The sequence below is a fragment of the Falco naumanni genome, chromosome 4 (assembly GCF_017639655.2).
Source record: "Falco naumanni isolate bFalNau1 chromosome 4, bFalNau1.pat, whole genome shotgun sequence".
In the NCBI taxonomy this organism is placed as follows: Eukaryota; Metazoa; Chordata; class Aves; order Falconiformes; family Falconidae; genus Falco; species Falco naumanni.
The window spans coordinates 112,342,007-112,362,818 of NC_054057.1; the positions used below are offsets into that span (position 1 = coordinate 112,342,007).

General features: G+C 50.4%; 3 protein-coding genes and 1 long non-coding RNA gene across 16 annotated transcripts in view; 1 reads left to right on the forward strand and 3 right to left on the reverse strand.

Moving 5' to 3' along the window:
* Window positions 1–1,670: 1,670 nt before the first annotated feature.
* RBM15B (RNA binding motif protein 15B) lies at window positions 1,671–5,322 on the reverse strand. Its single transcript, XM_040592516.1, is given in 2 exon segments — window positions 1,671–4,588; window positions 4,590–5,322. Coding segments are annotated over 2 exon segments (2,745 nt in total). The 5' UTR covers window positions 5,208–5,322; the 3' UTR covers window positions 1,671–2,461.
* A 241-nt stretch (window positions 5,323–5,563) lies between these two features.
* MANF (mesencephalic astrocyte derived neurotrophic factor) lies at window positions 5,564–10,495 on the reverse strand. The gene is made up of 4 exons (XM_040590728.1): window positions 10,322–10,495; window positions 7,677–7,804; window positions 6,752–6,893; window positions 5,564–5,802 (listed from the first exon to the last, which is right to left on the reverse strand). The coding sequence occupies exons 1-4, from the start codon at window positions 10,407–10,409 to the stop codon at window positions 5,618–5,620; spliced, it is 543 nt and encodes a 180-aa protein (XP_040446662.1). The 5' UTR covers window positions 10,410–10,495; the 3' UTR covers window positions 5,564–5,617.
* On the forward strand, window positions 9,380–17,317 carry LOC121086684. Of its 2 annotated transcripts, none has more exons than XR_005827429.1 (3): window positions 9,380–9,748; window positions 11,778–11,867; window positions 16,560–17,317. It is a non-coding gene; the product is annotated as an uncharacterized LOC121086684 (long non-coding RNA). The 2 variants fall into 2 exon arrangements; XR_005827428.1 differs by lacking the exon at window positions 9,380–9,748 and adding an exon at window positions 10,671–10,845.
* Window positions 15,835–20,812, reverse strand: part of DOCK3 (dedicator of cytokinesis 3) — a 224,660-nt gene continuing 219,682 nt past the window's right edge. For all 12 annotated transcript variants that reach the window (XM_040590724.1, XM_040590720.1, XM_040590726.1 and 9 more), the window contains one exon: window positions 15,835–20,372. In XM_040590724.1, coding sequence (XP_040446658.1) covers window positions 19,866–20,372 — 507 coding nt within the window. In that variant the 3' untranslated portion in view covers window positions 15,835–19,865. The remainder of the gene's footprint in view (window positions 20,373–20,812) is intronic.

Consider the following 20,812-nt stretch of genomic DNA (forward strand, 5'->3'; position numbering starts at 1 on the left):
TTATCATACATTTATTTTTTTTCCTTCCATTTCCTCACATTCACACACCGTAACGCAGGCATGCACAGGCACAAGACACACACGCACACACACACATATGCACAAGGCCACTCCACGCTACAGCTCCCTGCCAGCAAGAAGCCAGCCAGGCATTTGCTACTGCACCACCACACGCTCTGCCTTAGGCTGAACGGACAGCTCCGACACGTAGCATGCTCTGACAAAAAGCTGTAACCACTCTGACTCTGGCCATAAGGGGTATTTAATAGCACTTGGTTTCAGATAACACTTAACGGTTACAATTGTTGACATTTGGCACTGTCTACATTACAACAGCATTGGGGACTTGGTCACAAGGTTAAAAGTCAGCGTCCCTGTAACCGTGTAACACCGGGGCAGTCCTGCTACCCTGCACCGTGCAGCCCTGCTTTTGCGAAGGGTACCTCTGTGCTGCCCAGTGAACCCAGTTGGCTGCTGGGAGCAGCAGAGTTGCTCCTCTGCTCCCACAGTGTAAATCGGCTTTCCCGGAGCGCTGCCCCTCCCAGCAGACAAGCAGCTCACCTCGCTGAACCTGCTGCACACCACGGACAGAACCCTCTGTCGCCTTATAGCTGCATCCCGGCCCTTACGGACAGAATTATGTTTTCTGGGGTACAGAAGATGCATCATCAAGTGAAATACTAACCCCCTCATCATCACGCTAACTCATTAGATTTACTTTTAATATAATCACAGTATTAAATGTTAAAAAAACCCCAAACAACAAAACAAAAACCCAACAAAACAACCCTTACTTGTTGATATCAATACATTATTAAATTAAGCAACCGCTCATACATCATCAGCTGATGATGCCCCTACTGTGAAACTGCAGGGTTAAAAAATAAAAAAGAATAAAAGCATCATTAGACTGAGTTATGCTCCCTGCTATACAGGTTTTGACACCAACCATACCTGAGAGCACAGTTTTAAAAGGGCCTTTGGCAGCCATGAGCAAGTGCGTCTGCTCAGTCACAGAGACTGATGCAAGAAAGACTCTGGTTCTCCCAGGATTTTTTCACTTGCTTACCACCAAAACAACAACAAAAACCCCCACACCTGCAAATTTAAAGAAATTCTATAATGTAGTGTTTTAAATCCCACACAATTTTCTGTAAGCCTCCTAAAATCTACAGGCATCATTTTAAAAAACAAAAATATCCCCAAACTGAACAGTGTGAATTTTAACTTGAACTAGTTACCGCATCCTTACACTACTGAGCAACAGAGGTGCAGATGTCCTGGCTTCTTTCCTGAACAACTGTCTCATACCACAGACGGAAAAGATGACAGAACCATCCCATCTTAAATTTCAAATTCTGATCTCCAGAGTTTCCTACAGTCATAGACAGGTTACTTGCGGTAACATAACACATTTTCAGACAGCCAGACATGTTTATCGCTTTCTTTGTAAGCCTGCAAACAAGTTTCAACTTCAGCAAAAAAAATTTTGCTGTTTTTCTTTCAGTAAAGGATTTCAGACAGTGCAACACAATTGACTATGCAAACGGGCACCTACAGTTCACCAAAACCCTGTGCCCTTTATTTGCTTGTCTACATCTAATATAGGCCCAAAAGGGTTCCCCTTTGAATTATTTTTTTTCCTCCTGCTTGTTTTTTTTTTTTTTTCCCTTTTATTCACACTGGTAATGTCAAACCTCATTTTTGTATAACCCAAGAACTTCTATATCTGACTGAGACATGTATCAGGTGCTCTCAAACCTCACAACAAAGAGTTGAATACAGAGCTGACTCCTTAGTAGCAAACTTTTTGCCAAATAATAATTGTAAATTTTTGTTGTGCATAAAGACCACTTCTATTCTTGGTCAGGATCTGCTTCCTTGGCAGCTGGCTTCCGGGGAAGCTTCTATCTTCAAATAGAGCATCAACAGGAATGCATCCAGACTCAAATTTATGAAATAAAAAGCAAACAGGACAAAAAAAAAAAAAAAAAAGAACCAACCTTTCAGTCTCTCATACAGCACAAAGAAGAACCACCCCCTTCCCTCTCCCACCTTACAGGACACATAGAAAGAGACGGAGGAGGTGTGGGAGGCTGGGGTCTGAGAAACTGAAATGCGTTGGGGCCGTCACCTTCCAGCTCTAGCGCAGGGAACCAGCCCTTCCTGGGCCATAAAAACTAGGATACTGCACAAGTTTAGAAATCCATCAGTGAACAAGGCTTTACTGACAACTTTTCATACAGTTAAAAAATAAAAATACAGAACAACAGCGGACAGTGTCACATATTAAAAACGAATAAAATGGGCTCTATTTAAATGGTATTAAAATTAATTAGAAACTAAAAAACTTACCACTTTGGTCGAGGTGTTTTGAGCCTCCACCAAAATGATCGGCCTTAAAAACAACTGCGTTGTGTGACACACAAAGAAAACATGGAATTTGAAAAGACAGTGTGGGCTAGGCAGTGTCTTTGACTATAACTATCACCATATGTTCTTCTTCTAACTTTCCCAATGTCCTTAGTGCTGACTGGAGGTACTGCTGAGAGAATTCACAAGGAGGGAACGCGTAAAGCATGCCTGTGCTGTCTCTGCCCTTCGCCCCTCCCACGGGCAGGCTGATAACCCCAGCAGCCTGCTTCTGTTTCAAGTAGGAGACCAGATTCCTGAGAAGCCGTCGCTGCAAGCCAGGCTCTACAACAGGGAAGGTCCCCTCAGCCCCTGCCCCTGCCAGGGTGGATTGGGTCGCCAGGAGCACAGCGTAGCCGTTGGGGCTGCCTTGTTTGATACGGCGAGTTACTTCATCCAGCTTGGGCTGGTCGAGCCGAAGTCTCTGAGCGATTTTGAGCTGCGTTAACTTCCCGCCGGATGAATGGTCTTTAAGGAGTCCGTTGATGACACCGAGGTCTCCCTCCAGGATGTGCATAGAGGTGGGGAAGCAGCTGTTTTTTAGCACAAGAAGCCCATTCCAAGCAAGCTGCAGCGTCTGAGCATATTCCGATAAATTCTTTAGCTTTTTGGTCTCAGATTTTGGCTCCTCGTGAGTTTTTGATTCCGATTCACCAGTTCGATGATTGCGTTCGCTGTCCCTTTTTTTAGGCTGGGGAGCATCAGATGGCTCACGATGGGGTTTCTCCTCAGTCGCATGACGATTGTTCTGAAGAGAGTTACTCTGCTCTTTCTCCGTTCCAGATTCTGTAGTGTGATTTTCCTTGCGAGCCCTGACTGGGCTGCTGTCTAAAGCTGGCCCACCGGCCTTTGTCCTGCTTCTGTCCTCGTAAGGTGAGTGAGTAGTCCTCCCGCGGTCACTGGAAAGACTCCGGCGTTTCCGCCTCTCTTCCCACGGTTTAGGCATGCTGCGATCGCTGTCGCTGCCCCAGCGCTCTCCGCTCCGGCTACGCACCGATCGGCTGTAGCTTTCCAAGTTGTTTCTGCGTTCAGCATTTTTGGCAGGGCTGGCCCAGTCTGCCTCTGCAAAGCTCCTGTCTCTGTCCGAGTACAGGAGATGCGGAGGAGTCCTATCTCGCACCCTCAAGTCTTGCTCTAGGCTTCGGTGTCTGCTGTACCCGTCAGCTAGCAGTTCGTAGTGCACGGGGAGCGGTGCAGGCTGGTACTGCTGTGGGTATCTCGTCTCTTCTGCTTTGGCAAAATCCACTCGGAGTCTCCTCTCCGGTCCGCCCAAAGGAAAGCCCCTCATCTGCGCACAGGCGGCCTGGGCAGCATCCAAGCTTTCGTACTGGATGTAAGCGAAGCTGTCTCCCTTCACGTAGTCAATAGTCCTGATGCTGCCGAAGCGGTCGAACTCCCTCGCCAGGGCAGCCAAGGAAGTACTTGGACCAAGACCACCCACCCACAGCCTGGTGGTAGGGTTGGCTTTCCCGTAGCCAATTTTGATAGGGTTCCTGCCAACAACGCGGCCCGACATGGCAACCTTGGCCCGATGCGCCATGTCCAAGTTTTGGAACTTGAGGAAAGCGTAAGCCCCACCTTGGCCACGGGCAGGGCGCTTGATCACCACTTCTTCGATGATGCCGTACTTCTCAAAGGCACGCCTCAGCTCCACCTCTGAGACGTTGTGGTCCAGGTTGCCGATGAAGAGGTTGCGGGTCGCCCTCTGGTCGTCCTCCGGCATCAGGTCTTCCTCTGCCACAATGGGGTAGCTGTAAGGGCGGCCACGTTCGTCGTACAGCCCGTAGTAATCCAGGGCCCTCTCCCGCTCCCGGGAGAGCCCGATGGCAGCCGCTTCCAAAGCGAAGGCGGCGGCGGCGGCATGAGCGTGCCTGGGCCTCGGCTCCCGCAGCAGGGGGCTGGTGACGGGAGAGAGCGATCGCTGCTTGTACTGGTAGGTGCTGTGGATGGGCGGCAGGTAGCCCAGGGGCTCCGGCGAGGGCGCGGGGGGCGGCGTGCGGCTCCTGCGACCCCCCCGCAGGTACACCGGCTCCACCTTGAGGGGTCGGTCGTAGAGCAGCAGCTGCCGGGCCCGGGCGTGCCGGCGGGCGTCGCGGGCATCCCCGGGGTGTCGGAAGTTGACGTAGGCGACGCGGCCGAGCTCGGGCGTGTGGGAGAGTTTGACACTGATGTCCCCGGCGCCCCCCCCCCGCGAAGCGCTGGAAGAGGCGGAACAGCCCGTCCTCCAGCAGCTGGTCGGGCAGGGCCGCGCTCAGCCCGCTCACCAGCAGCGTCTTGTACTCACAGGAGCCGGGCGGCTCCCCGGCCAGCGCCGAGCCCCCCAGCGGCGCCAGCAGCAGCGAGGGCGCGGCGCCCGGCGGCGGCCCGGCCAGCAGCAGCGAGGGGGCCACCACGGCGCCCGGCAGGGCCTTGGCCTTGGGCACGCCGAGCGCCCGCGACGAGGAGGAGGAGGACGAGGGGGCGGCCTGGCTGCCGCCGCGGGCGCCCGAGGCCGAGCCGCTCCCCGCCGGGCGGTGGTTCGAGTCGCCGCCGCCGCCGCCGCCGCCGGCGCGCTCATCGCCGCGGTGGCTGCGGGAGCTGGAGCCACCTCCGCCGCTGCCGCCGCCGGTGGTGCCGCCGCCGCCGCCGCCGCCGGGCGTGGACTTGTCCCGGCTGCTGCGGGAGGCGCCCGAGCTCCGGTGCGGGCCGCGCCGGCTGCTACTCTCGCGGTCGCGCTCGCGGGGCCGCTTGGCGGCGGCGGCGCGGCCGCCCCCGGCCCCCGGCGGGCTGGAGTCCCGTTCGCTGCCCCGCTTCATGGCGCCGGGGCCCGCGGCTCAGGAGACGCCTCCGGCGGCCGCCGCCATCTTGGACAAAAGGGAACGAAGGCGGCTCCGGCCGCCGAGCCGCGCGGGCCTTACGTCATCGCCCCGCGTCCCTCCGCATGGCGGCGTCAGGGCACGGCGACGTGACGCCGCAGCGCCGCCCGCCCGCGCGCGCCGCCGGGCAGCCAATCGCCCGCCCGGGGCGGTGGCGCGCGCCCGGCCCCGCCTCCCCCATCCCCCCCGCTTTCCGCGGCCGAGGAGGAAAGAGCCGACGCGCGCGCGCGCGCGGGAAGGGCGGCGCGAGCAGGGGGCGGGCCGGGGCCGCAATCACGTGACACGGCACGCGTCCGCCCGGTGGGGCCGTTGCACTTTTAATGACCGTCCCGTACAGCGCGCGCCGCCGCTCAGAGGTCCGCGCGGGCGCCCGCGGCCCGGGGCGCGTGCTTGGGCATCAGTTCGTGGATGCGGCGGATGAAGTCGCCCTTCTCGGCGCAGCCCTTGCACGCCTCGCCCCAGTCGTCCAGGATGCGCCGCAGCTCCTTGACGCGCAGCTTGCGCAGGTCGGCGGTGCCCAGGTCGATCTGCCGGTCTGCGGGGAGAGCAGAGCCGCGCTCAGCGGGGCGAGGCCACCGCCCCCCGGGCCGGGCCCGGCGGCGGCCGCTGCGGGGAGCGGCGCCGAGCGTGGGGAGGGGGGGGGCCCGGCCCCGCACAGCGCACGCGGCGGTAGCGCCGGGAGCCGCTCCGGGAGCCGCTCCGTTTGGCTGGAGCCGGGACGCAGCAGTTCCGCAACAGCCCCGAGAGCCCCTTTCTGACGCCAGCAGCGATACTTTAATTTTCTCTTCCGCTGGATCAATGGGAGGCGGCGGGGTGGTTTCAGGGGCACAGACAAGCGGCAACAGAAAGCTTTTTGGGAAGCAACAGGACGTCAGGACGAGAAGCGCGAGGTGGGGAGACCCGCAATCCAAGGGGCGTCTCCGGGGAAGGCAAGGGCAGAGAGAGAGGAAAGCAGTCAGGAGGAGGCATTTCCGAGACCGTTCTTCGTATTAGTCTTTTTGGGAAGTGTACATCACCCAGGAGCGCGAGCGTTCCAGGAAGGCGGTAAGAACCGAGAGCGCCGAGTGCCCTGTGCAGGGCACCAGAGGCGGGAGCCCGGGGAGCAGCCAGGGCTGCGCAGCTCAGCCATAGCGACAGACCTGGCTGCTCCCCCGGACAAGCCTTCCTGCACACTCTCCTAAATACGGTATTCCAAGCTGTGGCCTGAGCACCGTAGCGCTGATATGCCTGGGAGTTACTTACTTCAAGGCAGATAGTGGCTGCGCAGAAGCTAGAAAGGGTTAGTAGGCAACGGTCTTACCTGAGCATCTCCACGAAACTCTCTAGGACAATTGTTCATGGAGAGCAACCCAGGTTGTGCAGCCTCACTAGGCTTGTGAGCTTCCTACAGAGCTTAGGGCTGAGCAGTTTTAGCACGCTGTTTTACCCCAAACAGTCCGTACCCCAGAAAAGCACAGGCATTTCCTCTTATGCTGGCAACTCACCGTATTTTAGTTCACAGATCTGACTGTCTTTCTTCTTTAGTTTCTCACAGATCTTTTCCACGGGGATGTGATGACTCATGGGCTTTGATACCTCGTTAATGATTTTGGTGGCCGCGTCGCTTGTGGCCCCAACGTAATAGCACTAGAGGGAAGAAAAGAATGAGGGGGGGGATGCATGGAAAAATGCCTCTAAAAGGGAGTTTCCCATCAGCCTTCTCACTCAGGTTTTGCAGCTACTGTAACAGAACCTTTCCAAGTGACTGCTACAGGCAGGCAGAAGGAACCCTAACTCTGAGCCCAGGCTACTGAGCAGACATTTCCCATCACACCACTTCTAAAGCTGTTGAGGCTGGTCGTCTGGTTTCTCAACTTTCTGAAAAATTGGATTAAGAATAAAGTCTTCTTTCTGAAGCATTCCCCCTCTGCTTTCTGATGGTGTCTCTCCAGTTCTCTTCTTAGGAGAGTTCAAGGCCTTTCCCTTGGGGCTCTTCATTTGCAGACCGACTTCTGTTTCTAGTTAGGGCAATCTGGTTTTCCTTTTTATTTAGTTTTCAGCTAAACAACTGAAGAGCATAAATATTTTAACAGCTTATACAGCACCCCAACTACAGTTTAAGGGACAAGGAAGTCCTACAGCAAATAAAAGCTGTGAATCCCCAGCGCTTCAGTAACGGGGAGAAACAAGGTCAGCCAGTAAGATAGCTGTTGACAAATTGCTGGCTTTTTTTTTTTTAAGGCTAAGAGATCCAACTCCTTAAGTCCTCTATTATAAAAAATACAGGACCAATTGTGGCCACAGAGCTAGGAAGAACAGCCCCTGGGAAGCCGTATCATACAAACTCAAACCACTAGTTTCCCCTCCTTTGCCAAGTATTCTACAACTTCCTGCTTCAGGAGGCAAGTATCATTGACTCTTAGGACTTACCAGGCGGTTCTCTTTGCCTTTTGCTTCTTTGCAGGATTTCAAGAGCTCCTTTTCAATACTGGCAGGTGTGAATTCAACATCGTTGTCCTTTAGACTCTGGTAGAACCTTCCCAGGAACGTGATGCACACTGGAAGGGAAGATGGACAGGGTAATCTGCCAAGTGCAGTAATCTTGTGGCAGCTCTTAGAGGGCACTTGTAGGGAAACATAGTAAGGAATTTGGGGAATAGAACTTCTAGAAGCTGCATTAGTAGTCAGCGACTTCACACATATTTCAGTAAGTCTTTCAGATCATGCGTGAATCAACAATATGCCCTGGTATTTTTAGCGTGTTTTTGAGAAATCTGAGAAACCAGATCCATGGAAGTGTCCAGCGGCTTCTATATACTGTCCTGAGTGAGCAGCAGGATTCAGCTGAGAGATACAAGACCAAACAGTGCCTGTGCAAAAATGTAAACTTATTTTTGTCTTATTCTTTCCACTTGGCGAAGCAATTTATCAGACCACAGGCTTCAAAACCAAAGTTCTGATTGAAAAAACTCTCTTGACATAATCCTGTTAGACTCCACATGTGCTGGTTTCAGTAATACAGTATCACTGATTATCAAGTCAGTTCAGTTCATAGGCAAGTTATTTCCAAGAGAAAGGAATAGTGGGGTCACACGCTATGTCCACTTGGTGGTTTCTCCTCTCTTCATTCCCACAGGCTTCTGAATCGGTTTCAGATTGAAATAAGGAAGAGTCTTAAAGATAATGAAACTCCCACAAGTGCACCAGCAGCTGAGAGGAGAGATCCAAGTTCCCACCGGCGGGAAGGGCACGCGGGGTCTCAGTCGTTACCCTTTCCCCTGGGGCAGCAGTTGCTCTGCATACGCTGTAGCCCAAGCGCAGCACACCGTGGGTGGCACGGCACAGCACGCCTGCGTAGCTGGGGCGGCGGGCGGACCCCTACAGTGGGCAGGAGCTATGGGGCAGGGCACTGAGGGAGACAGTGAGAGTTTTCGAGTGTCAGGTTTGGCCTCACGCCGCTGCTCATGCAGCTCGCCTGGGAGTATCAGCATCGCCTGGACCAAAAGCGCTGCGGTCCCACCAACTCCTGCAGCAGGACCTCTGGATTCTCACAGCTTCCAGGTGGGAGACAAGCCAGGCGCTGGGCTGCCCCTAGCTCAGGGGTCCTCAAACTTTTTAAACAGGAGGCTGGCTCGTGGATGAAGTGGCAGGAGGTCATCTGTGGCTGCTTGGTTCCCCCCCCCCCCCCAACCCCCGCCGGGGGGTGGTGGTGGTGGTGGTCTGTAAATACCGGGGGCCGGATTGAGGACCCTGGGGGGCCGTATCTGGCCCACCGGCCGTAGTTTGAGGACCTCTGCCCTAGAGGAATGTTACGATTTACGTCTTTCATGTGATTTGTTTACCCCAGCAGGAAGAGACTGGCAAGTATCGTTGTCATTAGCAACTTGTATTCAACTCTGAGCACAAGCCATGGCACAGGGAAACGGGCAGATACAGGAAATAGAGTGTGATCATCACGAAACCAAGCAGAAACTTACTCTCATTATGTTAAAAGTAGAATTATAAGCTGGGCTGTTTAGGAAAACATTTTCTTGTACGTGTACAACACTGTCATTTACCTCACATCAGTTTGTCCCCAGTCACAGGCACGCACTGATGTCCACTGTGCGCTGTTTGGAAGTGAGAACCTTTGGAAAGAGTAAAGATGCTGCAGGCGGTGGTACCGATGACTACAGTACGGCAGAAACAAGTTTCCAACCTAGTGCTGGGACAGCAGCCAAAAGTTTTGATTTACTATGTCCCCTCCCCCTCCTTCTCACTGTTTCTCTCCCTACAAAAAGGAGGACGGGGTGAGGATTAGTACCACCAACTCCTGAGCGCTCACTAGAGCCCCACCTCACGCTTTCCTTGCTTTGCCGGGGGAACGTGCTGCCGCGGCCCGGCCGTGCAGCCCCGCAGCCCCCAGCCTGGGGGCTCCGGCCTTGGGGCGGTACGCCAAGCACCGGGCCTGACTCGGGGCGGCTGCGGAGGGGGCACCCACCGCTCCGGCGGCCAGCGCCCAGGTAACGGCAATAAACACCGCGGGGAGCGGGGGCCGCCCGGTGAGCAGCCACCCCCTCCCGCTCCGGGCGCCCGGGGGACACAGCCGGACCCCGCGGCCCGAGGAGAGCCGGTCCCGTCCCCCCGGGGGGCGCCTGCCTTCCCCGCGGGAGCTCCGCGCTCCCAGGAAGCCGCCGGCGGATACCGGCAACTTGTGGCGGCGGCAGCGCCGGGAGGGAGGAGCCGCCCCGCGGGCCGGGCCCGGTTCGGGGCAGAGGGGCAGCGCCGCGCCCCGCCCCGCGCCCGCCCCCGGCCCCGAGCGGCTCGCCCGGCCCGGGGCGCACTCGGGGGACTTCTCCCACGCCGACGGGAGCCGCTCCCGCCCCGGCCCGGCCTCGGCGGCTCAGGGCTGTCACCGCGCCCCGCCGGCGGCGCGCAGCCCAGCCCCCAGGCCCGCCGCGGCGCTGTCCCGCGTCCCGGCCCCTGGTCCGGCTGGGCGGGCAGGGCGGCGAGGAGCTGCCTCGCCTCACCGGGCCCGGGGACCGCCAGCCGAGCCGGGCCGGGCCCGCCCCCCCCTCCGGCCCGGCCCCACTCACCCTCGCACTCCCCGTCGCGCAGGGCCCGGCCGCCGGCCGGCAGCAGGAGCAGGGCCAGCACCGCCCAGAGCCCGTGGGCCGCCCGCATCCCGCCTCGCTCGGCAGCCCGCGTGCACTGCGCCCGCCGCACCGGCACCGGCACCGCCGCCCCCGCGCCGGCTCCCCCCGCCGCCGCCGCCACCCCATTGGGCCGCTCCCGGCCCGGCGTCCACGCTCCGCCCTGCCATTGGCCACGCTGCGGCCGCCACGGGAGAGTTGGCGGCTGCTGATTGGGGGAGGCGGCGGGACGCCGGCGCGCGGCGAGTTTCCCCGCCTCCCTTTCGCCGCCATTTTTGTTAAGGGAAAGGCGGCCTCGTGCGCTTCCCGGCGGCTGCCTGCGGGCGCCATCTTCTAAAGGGGCAGATTCTCACACCTGCAGCCGGGCCGCGCTGAGGGCCGCGGCGGGGGTGGCTCGGCCTTGGCTCGCCGTCAGCACCTGCCTCGGGGCCGGGCCGAGCGTCACACGCGGGCTGCGGCCGTGCAGGGTGGGCGGCGAGAGCGGGTGGGCAGCGCGGGGCTGGCCCTTCGGCTGCCGGCCGTGTGCGGCCGTTCGGGGCGGGCGAGGCTGAGGCGAGTGAAGCTGAGGCGAGGCCCTCGAGCAGCGCGGGGGCTGGCGCCGACGGAGGCTTCAGGTCGCAGAGGTTCTGGTTTTCGGGGCTGCTGTGGCCTGAGGGTGTGTGGGTGAGGCCGGGGGAGGGAGCTTGGCGGGGCAGAGAGGAGCCCCCAGGGCGGGTGGCCCTTGGGAGGGAGCCCCCCTCCCATCCTCCTGTGAGGTGTCGGAGCGGCTGCGGTAGGGACAGGCCTCCCCTCAGCCGCGGTGCCAGCGCTGATGGAGCCACTCGGCGTGGCCTTTGGTTAAGCCTGTAGCCCTGCGAGTTACAAGGCCTGAATCCTTTGCAGTGGGACTGCTGAAAGTTGAGTGGTTAAAGTAGCAGCCCGTGTACGGCTTGTTTCTGGCTTCTTGGGGGATGGTGATGCTTTTTCAGACTCGGGAAAAGATTTTTTTAAACTTTTAATTTAAATTCCTCCTTATTATCCCAGTCATTGGGCTAATCACCTTTTGTTCCCAAAGGCCTCACAGGATGTGCTGAGAACTATCCCCAACCCTCTGAGTTTACCACTTCGATCCCTTTGGAGTTGTAGGCCACCTGGGAGAGCAGTACACACCTGCTGATAGTTTCTTGTCTTATGGGGCTATGTGTTAACTGTACATGTCCTAGGCTATCGTTCTAGTAAAAGAAGGTAGAGGCAAAGTCACGTAGCCCTGTGCAACAGCAAGGCAGTGCACATCTTAGCTTGGTGGCTTCTCTTGGTACAGGAAGACTAATGAGGCAGCCTGGTTGTGCCTGCCCGAAGCAAAGCTGTGGTAGGAGCTGTGAGGAATTTTTTCAGTGTCAGAGTCTGAATTTTATTGCAGGTCATCAGCTGCAAGTTGTAAGCCTGACAGAGGTGAGAGAGGCAGGATGGGGAGGAGGAGCAACCTGGTTCAGCAAAGGTCACGTAGTAGGTGAGTAGTAATTAAGACACTGTATCTTGCTGTGTGTATACATCATGTGTGTTTATCAGATAGAAGAGGTAGCTTTTCACCTTTCTAGATCTTGTTCTCTCTCAAAATGTGTTTATTAAGATTGGTAATGATATTGTCTTTGTTGTTGTTTTTTTTCTTTTTTAATCAGTCCATCATGATTCCCAGAATTACTCAATGTCAGTGTACTTTAGGAAGATTATTGGCTTTTCTGATTGCTTGCTAAAGTCACTTAGTTGTGTGGACAAGTGGTTACTTAAATTGCCCTTGGTTCTTACCAGGGTACTGGCCAGAAGAACCACAAGATGAAGCGGCATATTAATTAGTTGGAAGTAGGGCTTAAATTCAGAATTAGGAGAATTTAGGAACTTCACAGTAAGGAAGAAATTTAACGATCAAAGGAGTGCAATTATGAAACATCTTCAAATAAAGTAGGAATTTAATACATTGCTATAGAACTGACTGTGTGAAGGGATAGGAGTGATTTTATTTGGTTTTGGCTTGGGAAATGAGCCTCTCTGTGTTTTAATATGACATCCTCAGATGGGTCTGGGGAAGAACAAAGATTCCTTTTGACAGCACCCTGCCCCCACCCCCTTCTTTTTATTTGTAGATTATTTTCCAATGTTCTGAGCTAGGAAGGATTGCCTTCAGTTTAATTGCTGCTTCTTTTTTGATCCCTGGCAAGGTTTCTAGGGTTCTGCTCATTCCACCACCCTCCAGCCACTGTCTCTCTGAGTGCTAGTGATTTCTCATGTCTGAAACACAGGTGATGGAGAGCTTGTGCTGGTCCTCAGCAGTGTTGGGACATTCTGACTGTTACCAGTCTTAAGTTAAATGGGTGTTGAAAAGGCAAGAAACCTTTTTTTTTCTTTTCTTTTTTTTAAATGTAGTCCTTAATTTCCACATGTATAAGCAGTAAGCGGTTAATATTCAGAATGTTGGCTGAGCCTCAGAGATCTTCCTGCAGTGTCATGTGCTCAGGATGCTTTGAGTTGCGGCAACATTCATGGTTCCTAGTGTCTATCTTTTAAAAATGCTCGGGCTGAGGATTTAGTTCTGTATCTGAAGGTTATTTGGTTTTATTGTTTAAATGCCCCATAGTTGTTAAGGAGGCTTTAGCTACTGTTTTACTGTCCCATTTTAATGTTTGAGTTAGAACTATAGCTGGAGGAGGATATTCATAAATTAATTCTCTCTTTGGAATAAAGAGGAATATGACAAGAACAAGGAAGGAGAAGAGGTCTTCCTGTATGTGAGAACTTGAGATTGACAAAATGTGGGTGGAGTTTTACATTGTTGTTAGGAAGGTGCAAAGGGTGTATGTGCCAGTGACGGGGGCTTCTGGTCCTGTCCTAAATTGTGCAGTTAGACTGATCAAACAGAGAGCTATTAGCTCTCTGTTGGGGAGGTTGCTAGTGCTATGTCCATTACAGTTGCTATACCCTACAGGATGCTGTGGGGGACAGAGGTGCTTGTGTTTCCCATGCTCGTTGGAAGCCTTTGGCTATGGGTTTGGTCCTAGTATTAGCTAAGCCAAATAGTACCAAAGAAGTGAGCTGCTGGGAAACAGGAGAGTTACTGTGCCAGTGAACAATCACAGGTTTAGAGCTGGAGCGTGTAACCGAGTGAGTAGTAAACTTCTAGTGATGTCTGGTCAGCTTTTTGCAAGCTTTAGGAACTAGGCACTCTGTGATATCATCACAATATGATTATGGATGGGTAGTCTGCTAGCAATTTAGTGTTGCACTGCATAGACGATAGGGTGTGACTTTATTTTTCAGGCCATAGGTGGTTTTAGAGTGAAGGCTAGGCATTATTCCATTGTATCTGGGCATGTGTGAGTGAGAGAAAGGTGGGTTATTTAAAGAATACCTAGATAGATCATCCCTTTTCAGTTTTCCTTGTGGAAAAGGGTGATGGTTAGAGAAAGGGAGCTGTTACAGAGAAGCAGAAATCAATTTCAGCATTAAATCGTTTGCTTGTTTTCCCCATTCATAACCACCAAAGTTGGTGTTGAGGTGGTTTCTAACCAGGCAATTGCTATAGCTGAAAATGCTCTACATGAAGAAAAAGATTAAGAGGAGCCAGGTAGCTGTAACTCTTCGGGCTTGGCTGGGGCTCCTGCAGCGTGTGGTTTTGGTAGGCTGGTAGTACAACAGGAAGGTGTGAGCAGGGTAGGGCTAACAGGGGAGCTGGAGTATGCTTAGCTCTTAAGTCATGTGGTAGGAAGAGGTCATAGACTGGTTTGGGTTGGAAGAGACCTCAAAGATCACCTAGTTCCACGCCCCTGCTGTGGGCAGGGCCCCCTCCCACCAGCCCCGGTGGCTCCCAGCCCTGTCCACCCTGGCCCTGAGCCCTGCCAGGGTCAGGGCACCCACAGCTGCTCTGGGCAATCTTCCTCGTGTGTAGTCTAATTTTACTCTCTTAGCCTAAAGCCATTACCCCCTCATCCTGTTACAACACTCCCTGATAAGAGTCCCTCCCCACCTTTCCTGCAGGCCTCCTTTAAGTACTGGAAGACTCCTATAAGGTCTCCCTGGAGCTGCCTTTTCTCTGGGCTGATCAGTCACTACAGGCTAACAGGGCAATGGCAGCATGCGAGGGGTGAGCAGCAGAGTTAATTGGGCTTGGTAAATCTGTGGTGATTGGAGTTGTTGGTGTTGCCAGGAGGTTTAAGGTTAAGAGGGCTGAATATTTATCAGCTAGGTTATAGTCCTTTCCAGAGGTTTAATTTCACCTCTTATCAGCTATATAATGAAATTCATACGGAGTTGTACAATTCGTACGTTGAAACTGTGCTAAAGTTTTCTTATTTAGATAAGGTGAGCTATTTGAATGTGGTATTTAGATTTCAATCTGACTTGCGTTGCCTTAGCTGAAATAAAGTATTTTGCAGAGACTTGCACTGAAAAAAATGTTCTGTTCGAAATCTGGTTTCTTTTAAAACTTTTTTAACCCTTGTTTAAAGCCAAAGGCTTCACACTTTTTTTTTGTTGTGCCAAATACAGTTTTTATTTCCTATGTTTGGTTATTAAATGTCTTTTAGGTGAATAAAACAAATATTTACTTCAGATTTGGTTAAGTTGGTCTAGGAACAGTCTCAAAGGGTTTAACTTATACAGATGTTTTTCAGGTGTCAGGTGAACACTTTAGCTAAGCCACACTTTGATATTTTAGATGGACTTCGAAGTGCCTTGTTACCGTCTACGTCTTCTCGTATTTGTACATGGTACAATGAAGAGGGTGGCTTGGCAGTCTATGTACACGTATGGCCAGCTTAAGTTAGACTGTTCCTATATTTTACTGCTGAACTTGTCTTTTGGGGCAAGTTTCATACTTTTTTTTTTTTTTTGTTAGTTTGTGAAGGCAGGATGGGACAAATGGGTTACTCTTTCTGTCTCCTGCACCTTGACCTTGTTTGTTAGTGCTAATGGAAGAAAATGCACATCTTTGAGATTACTCACGTGTGCAAGTCCCAGTAGCGCTTAATTCCAAAATCCTGCATTCCTACAGGTCTTAATGTTCTTTCACACCTGTTCTGTTAAAATGACTGGTATTTAAATACTGAACATTGAGAAATATCTTGCTATTGCGATAAAAAAGAAATATCGCTCCTCAAGTAGCAGTCTACATAGTGAGATATGTATTGGAGAACTGACTCAGTTGATCTCTGAAAGTACTGCCTCAAACCCATGTCTTGGGTTGTTGCACGTGTCATGTAAATCTACCTGACTAGATTAGCTGGTGGATATGCCCGATGCTTGCTTTAAGAAGCTGACACTAAATAGAGTAAGTGTATTGTCAGCTACGAGAGTAACGTGGAAGCTGTTGCCTCACCATACATAATAGCCACAAGGTCCTTTTGGTTTCCCCCCAAGTCTTGTGAATGTTTGGAGCAGCCTGAGGAGGACCCTGTCTGGAGGACAGCAATGGACATACAACTGTACCGTTTTAATATCGGGTATTAATCTTTAATTCCACATCACAGCAGTCGAGTGAATGGGTAAGGGAAAGAAACCCAAAACAAACAGCAGATATTTACATCTAAAATTCACACCACTTATTCGTTGGTTCTGGAAACATGCTATCACAATATATACAATGAAGTACCTTTAGGACACTTGTACAAATTAATTTTTTCCTTTTTAAATTTGATTTCCATTATAGATAAGATAGCTGTTTTCATTTTATTTTAAACATGAATACACAAAAGAGAAGTGGTTAGAGGTTTTTGCCTTTTTTAAATAAGCACAGAATGCCAGAGGTTAAAAACACATTTACAGGGCAGAATACCAGTCAGACATCACAATCTATACATTTTTTGCTCAATTTCCTGTACAAATACACAGCATTCAAATGGGGGTATTTACAAAGAAGCATGATCAGAGGAAGTTTTAAATACCACATAATTTGTTTCCCAAAGGCTCTTGCTCTCTCCAGCCTCCCCAGTTTTGGCCAGTTCTCCCCCACAGAAGGGATATGCAATATCCCTTAGCTAAAACAGGGTAAGTAAGCTAAAAACCAAACAGAGGAAAAGACAGAAAAGAATCTTAGTCTTGCACACAGTAATAAAACCAAGCCAACCACTGGAAAAAAAAATGTAGGATTCAGAGAATTTGTTTTAATTGCTTTTTCTTCTGCTACTGTAGTTCCTTCTCAATTTTGTTTCAGATGGGGCCAGCAGGTACATTGATGATGGAGAGATTTGTAGCAGAGTTCCACCAGTTTTCTCAGGAATGCACATGCTATTTTGTGACGCAAAGAAAACCCGATGAAGGCAAGTACATATTAAGTTTAAGTATAGAATGACAAGGTCCTGTTCAAAACATCCTGTTGCTGTGGTTTATACAAGGAATCTTCAAATCCTGCTGGGCAAGTGCAGCAGCTTCCACCTACTCCAGGACTGACCTCAATGTTGGAGTTGTACTACGCTATCAAGACATCTCGCCCTACAGAGAAGTATTATATTATCCAAGAAGTATTAGTTCCAACATTTGCAAAATCTTAATGATAGTCTCTCTATCTTCTGCACCCTTTAAGGCAAGCACTGAAAAGGGAGACAGAATTCTTGGTAGATGTCAGAACAGTAACAGAAATTTAACTCCAGAGTGGCTTAAATTTGGCAAGTTCATCAATTTGTCCTTCTCTGTGTGGACCTGCCATAAACTAGGTATCTGTATGCATCATCTGATTGATCTTCAAACCCTTACAAATCCATAGCAATGTCAGACTCCCAAAATGGATTCACTGGTATTGTACAATGTCTCTAATCAGAGCAGGATGATACGTTTTGAGAGACTGATTAGAGCTTAGGTTTTCCAGCTGACTGGGACTTAGTCCCATGTTAGTTGCATTCTTGGTTTTGTAGAGTTTTCTTGGCAAGACCTGCTGTGTTTTTTGTTTTTTTTTTTTTCAATAAGGAAGCTCAGTAAGTCACTACATTCACTACTTTTAATCTCCTGTCAAAAAAAAAAAAAGGGGTTGGGGAGGAGAGTGAATTGAATCGAATACACAGTTCTCTTAAAAACTTTACTTGAAGAGTCTCAGATTGGAGAATAGCATATATGAAAATATTTCACTCATTTCTAAGGAATTACCTTGACTTACCTGTACCAAAAAAAAAAATTCTGAGTGAGTTTTCATACATGTGTTCTGTACCAGAGATCCGGCTTGGTTCATTAACATTTGGGACTGTCCTAGCCTTGGAAAACTCTCCTTCCTGCTAGAGATGAAACATCCACTAGAGGCCAGGTTTTACTTTCACAAATAAGACAATGAAGGATATAATGATTACAAGCAGCCTGTGTTAGTAACAAAATAGAGGAAGCAAGAGAGACTTTGTTCCAGCCAAACAGGCCATTTAAGAAACAAATCCGTAACTTATTAGTTCTGCATGGGCTAGAGCTTGAGAATGAAAATAAACGAATCCTCTTAAGATCCCCTTCATACAACCACTAAGTCCAGACTTTGTACAGACAGACCATATTTAGGAGAGTTCAGAAGCAATGTACTCTGCCCCAGTCACTGTATTTAGAGGTAGTGCTAAAGGTGACCTGTAAAAGATTTGTAATATCCTTTTTCGCTTCTTTTTGCCGTTTGTAGCATGAAAAACTGAGTTGTTAGGGCAAGAATTCAGTATGAAAGTTGAGTGCTATGTTTGACACTAATTGATGTGGTAGAGGCAAGTCTCTTATTTGAATGTGCTTCAGAATTTTCAGTGGTAAGAACGGGGGTGGTCTGTTACCATCCCCTGCAGTGTGCTTTGCAAGTTGCAGATGGAAGGGGTCATAAGGAAGGCTAAAATGTGTGTGGGCATGGGAGCAGGAAGGAACACCGCTTGCTTATCTAAAAACATTAAATATTTGATACTCTCTTGATTGAAAGTTTCTTGAAAAATATGAAAATAGGAGTAAGATTTCTTAAGTGTTCTCAAAGAACAGATCTTGGCTCTATGAACCATGGAATTTTTTCCTAGTCTGTAAGTTATGGAACTAAGCAATTGTCAACTAAAAGGCATGGTTTGTGTTCATGGACTTGTACTGTCTTCACCTCTCTATAGTTCTGTTTTTTGGTTTTGGGGCTTTATTTTTTTGTTTTTAAACATTCTTCAGTCCTTTCTGGAGCCTGTTAATAAAAAAGAAAAAATTGGGGGTGGGGGGAAAGGCTCTATTGCTGACTGAGGAGAAAAGAAAATAAATCACCCTTCTAGAAGAGAGAAGAAGCAGTTCTTAAAGCTGCTTAAATCCTCTCTAAAGAAGCAAAAGAGGAAACATATTTCTCCTTTACAGGTTGCCTTTAAGATTCCCGACTCTAGGGTGTACACTATAAACTGGACATTTCTTGAATCTTGGTGTTTTCTGTCTAATGTGAGAGATGGAGATTCTTTCTGCACACCAGCTGCAGTGAGTTTTGGGGAGGGACTGAGGACATTTATGTTTACACGGAATGAATCTCAGCTCCTGGGTGATGGAAGTTGGTGACAATTGTGATGTTCAGCCCTGAGGCAAGGATTGTTGTATATGATACATTTAAGCCACCTTTTCTTTACTGGCTGGATCATCAACCAGCTTGTGGCATGAGAAACTCAATTTGGTTGTGGTTTGGTTTTTTGTTTGGTATTTTTTTTTTAAACTGGAATAGAAATGCTGGTGTCAACAGCCTGCCCAAAGTTGGGCATGGGAAAGGCCTACAGTTAGGTTGTAGCTCCAGTGGCTACTAACCTTCTCTCATTCTGTAGCACAGATGAATAGCGTATGATTCCAATGAGAAAGCAGGCTGGTTTAGCCAGTGAAAGCAAATTTAAGAAATCAAACAGTACATAAAAAACAAAGGAGGCAGAGTTTGTTGGAAATGGTATCTTGGAAATCAGTGCATCAGCACTGGTTAATTGCCTCAGCACCTGTGAACCAATGCAGGGAGATCACTGCACAGATATGTACAATCTTGCTCTCAAGAGAGCCAATTTCTTCTTAGAATTTTCATCTTTCCACTGCCTGCAGCTCATGCACCTTCCAGCCTTGACAGTTCATAGAATCCCTGATTTCAGCAATGAGCTTTCACTTCTGTACAGCAAAGAAATATGTCCCTAGTGCAACTGCTTCTACTCATGTGCGTCTCAGAACTGGGAGGAAAGCAGTTTCAAAATCAGCTTGCTACGTTCCCCCCTTTTTTCCCCCTCCACTTAAAGTTGTTTCAGCTTCTGCAAGTCTCTATGGCTTGTGTGCCATACGATGTGGTTAAGAAACTGCAGAAGGAATAAACTGTCCACTGCACAGAAAGTTAAAAAACATAATGGGAAGGTGTAAAAAGAAATTAAAAAGGAAAGCAGCAACCTCCCATGCTGGCCCAATTGCTTCTGGGGCTCCAGACATAAACTTGCAGCAGTAGAAAATCGGTTTGCTGTTCTCCGAGTCCTTATCTCTCTCCTTTGTAGTCAGACCTGGAATGATGATGCAAGCTGCTTACCAGGAGTTGTCCCTACTGCTCACTGATGCCATGCTCCCATGCTACTCTGGCCTGCTCTTCCTTTCCGCCACTTGCTGGTTGGGACACTTTACGATGCAATGGGCGGTGTTTGTCATCATCTTCAATTATCATCCCCTCCTCGTTCTCCATGTTTGGCAGCCGGGAGTGGTAAGGTTTGGGGGGTAGAGCAGGAGGGTCCATGGTGTCCTGAGGAATGACTCCAGATGGAGCAGAGTGGCTTCGGCATGGCTGGGATTTGAGTGACTCTAGGACATCAGGCTCAGAGAGACTGTACCTGACAGGGAGGTAGGGTGTCTCTAGGTCTTCATCAGTGTTCCAGGCCTGGCTGGGGACAGAATCCATGGTGTCTGTGCGAGGAGGTGGTTCAGAAGAATGTCCAAAATTGCTCTCGCTCAAGGAAGAGACACCACTGCTGGCGCTGCCGGATAAAGTGGAGTTACTTCCATCTAGACCAGACTGCGGACTGGTGGGAGATGCAGGGATAGGATGAAGAGGGGACTGTTTGGAGAAAAACAAAACCAGGTTAAAATTGACAAAGGAGGCAATGCTGCATCTTATGTGTTGTTCCACATTTCAGCTTTTGACAGTGATGTTAACAATGGTACGTTTCCATTTATGTTCAAAATGTCAGTGATTATTGGTTTATATGTGCACTCCCCTGACTTGTATGGAATTACCTGCTATGGGCAGACAACCATGCGTTAATACCAGACTGTTAAACAGTAGTTGAGGTGATAATCAGTGTGCCTGAAATCACAGTGTATGATGCAAGGAAGGAAAGTGGAAGGGCCTACAACACACATACATTATTTCTATAGAATTCAATATAGAATTCAACTCTGGAATATGTTGCGAGGTTTCAGTGAATTTTCTCATGTGTGAGTTACTGGCATGTTAAAAATAGTGTTGCTATATTAAAAAGCTGCTTGGTGGGAGCA

Excerpts from the sequence above, each read along its gene's own strand:
- MANF (XM_040590728.1), bottom strand. The coding sequence starts at position 10,409 with ATGCGGGCGGCCCACGGGCTCTGGGCGGTGCTGGCCCTGCTCCTGCTG. Across the intron at positions 6,894-7,676 it reads AAGGCAAAGAGAACCGCCTG|TGCTATTACGTTGGGGCCAC; the intron begins GTAAGTCCTAAG and ends TCTTCCCTCTAG. Across the intron at positions 5,803-6,751 it reads GATCTGTGAACTAAAATACG|ACCGGCAGATCGACCTGGGC; the intron begins GTGAGTTGCCAG and ends CTCTCCCCGCAG.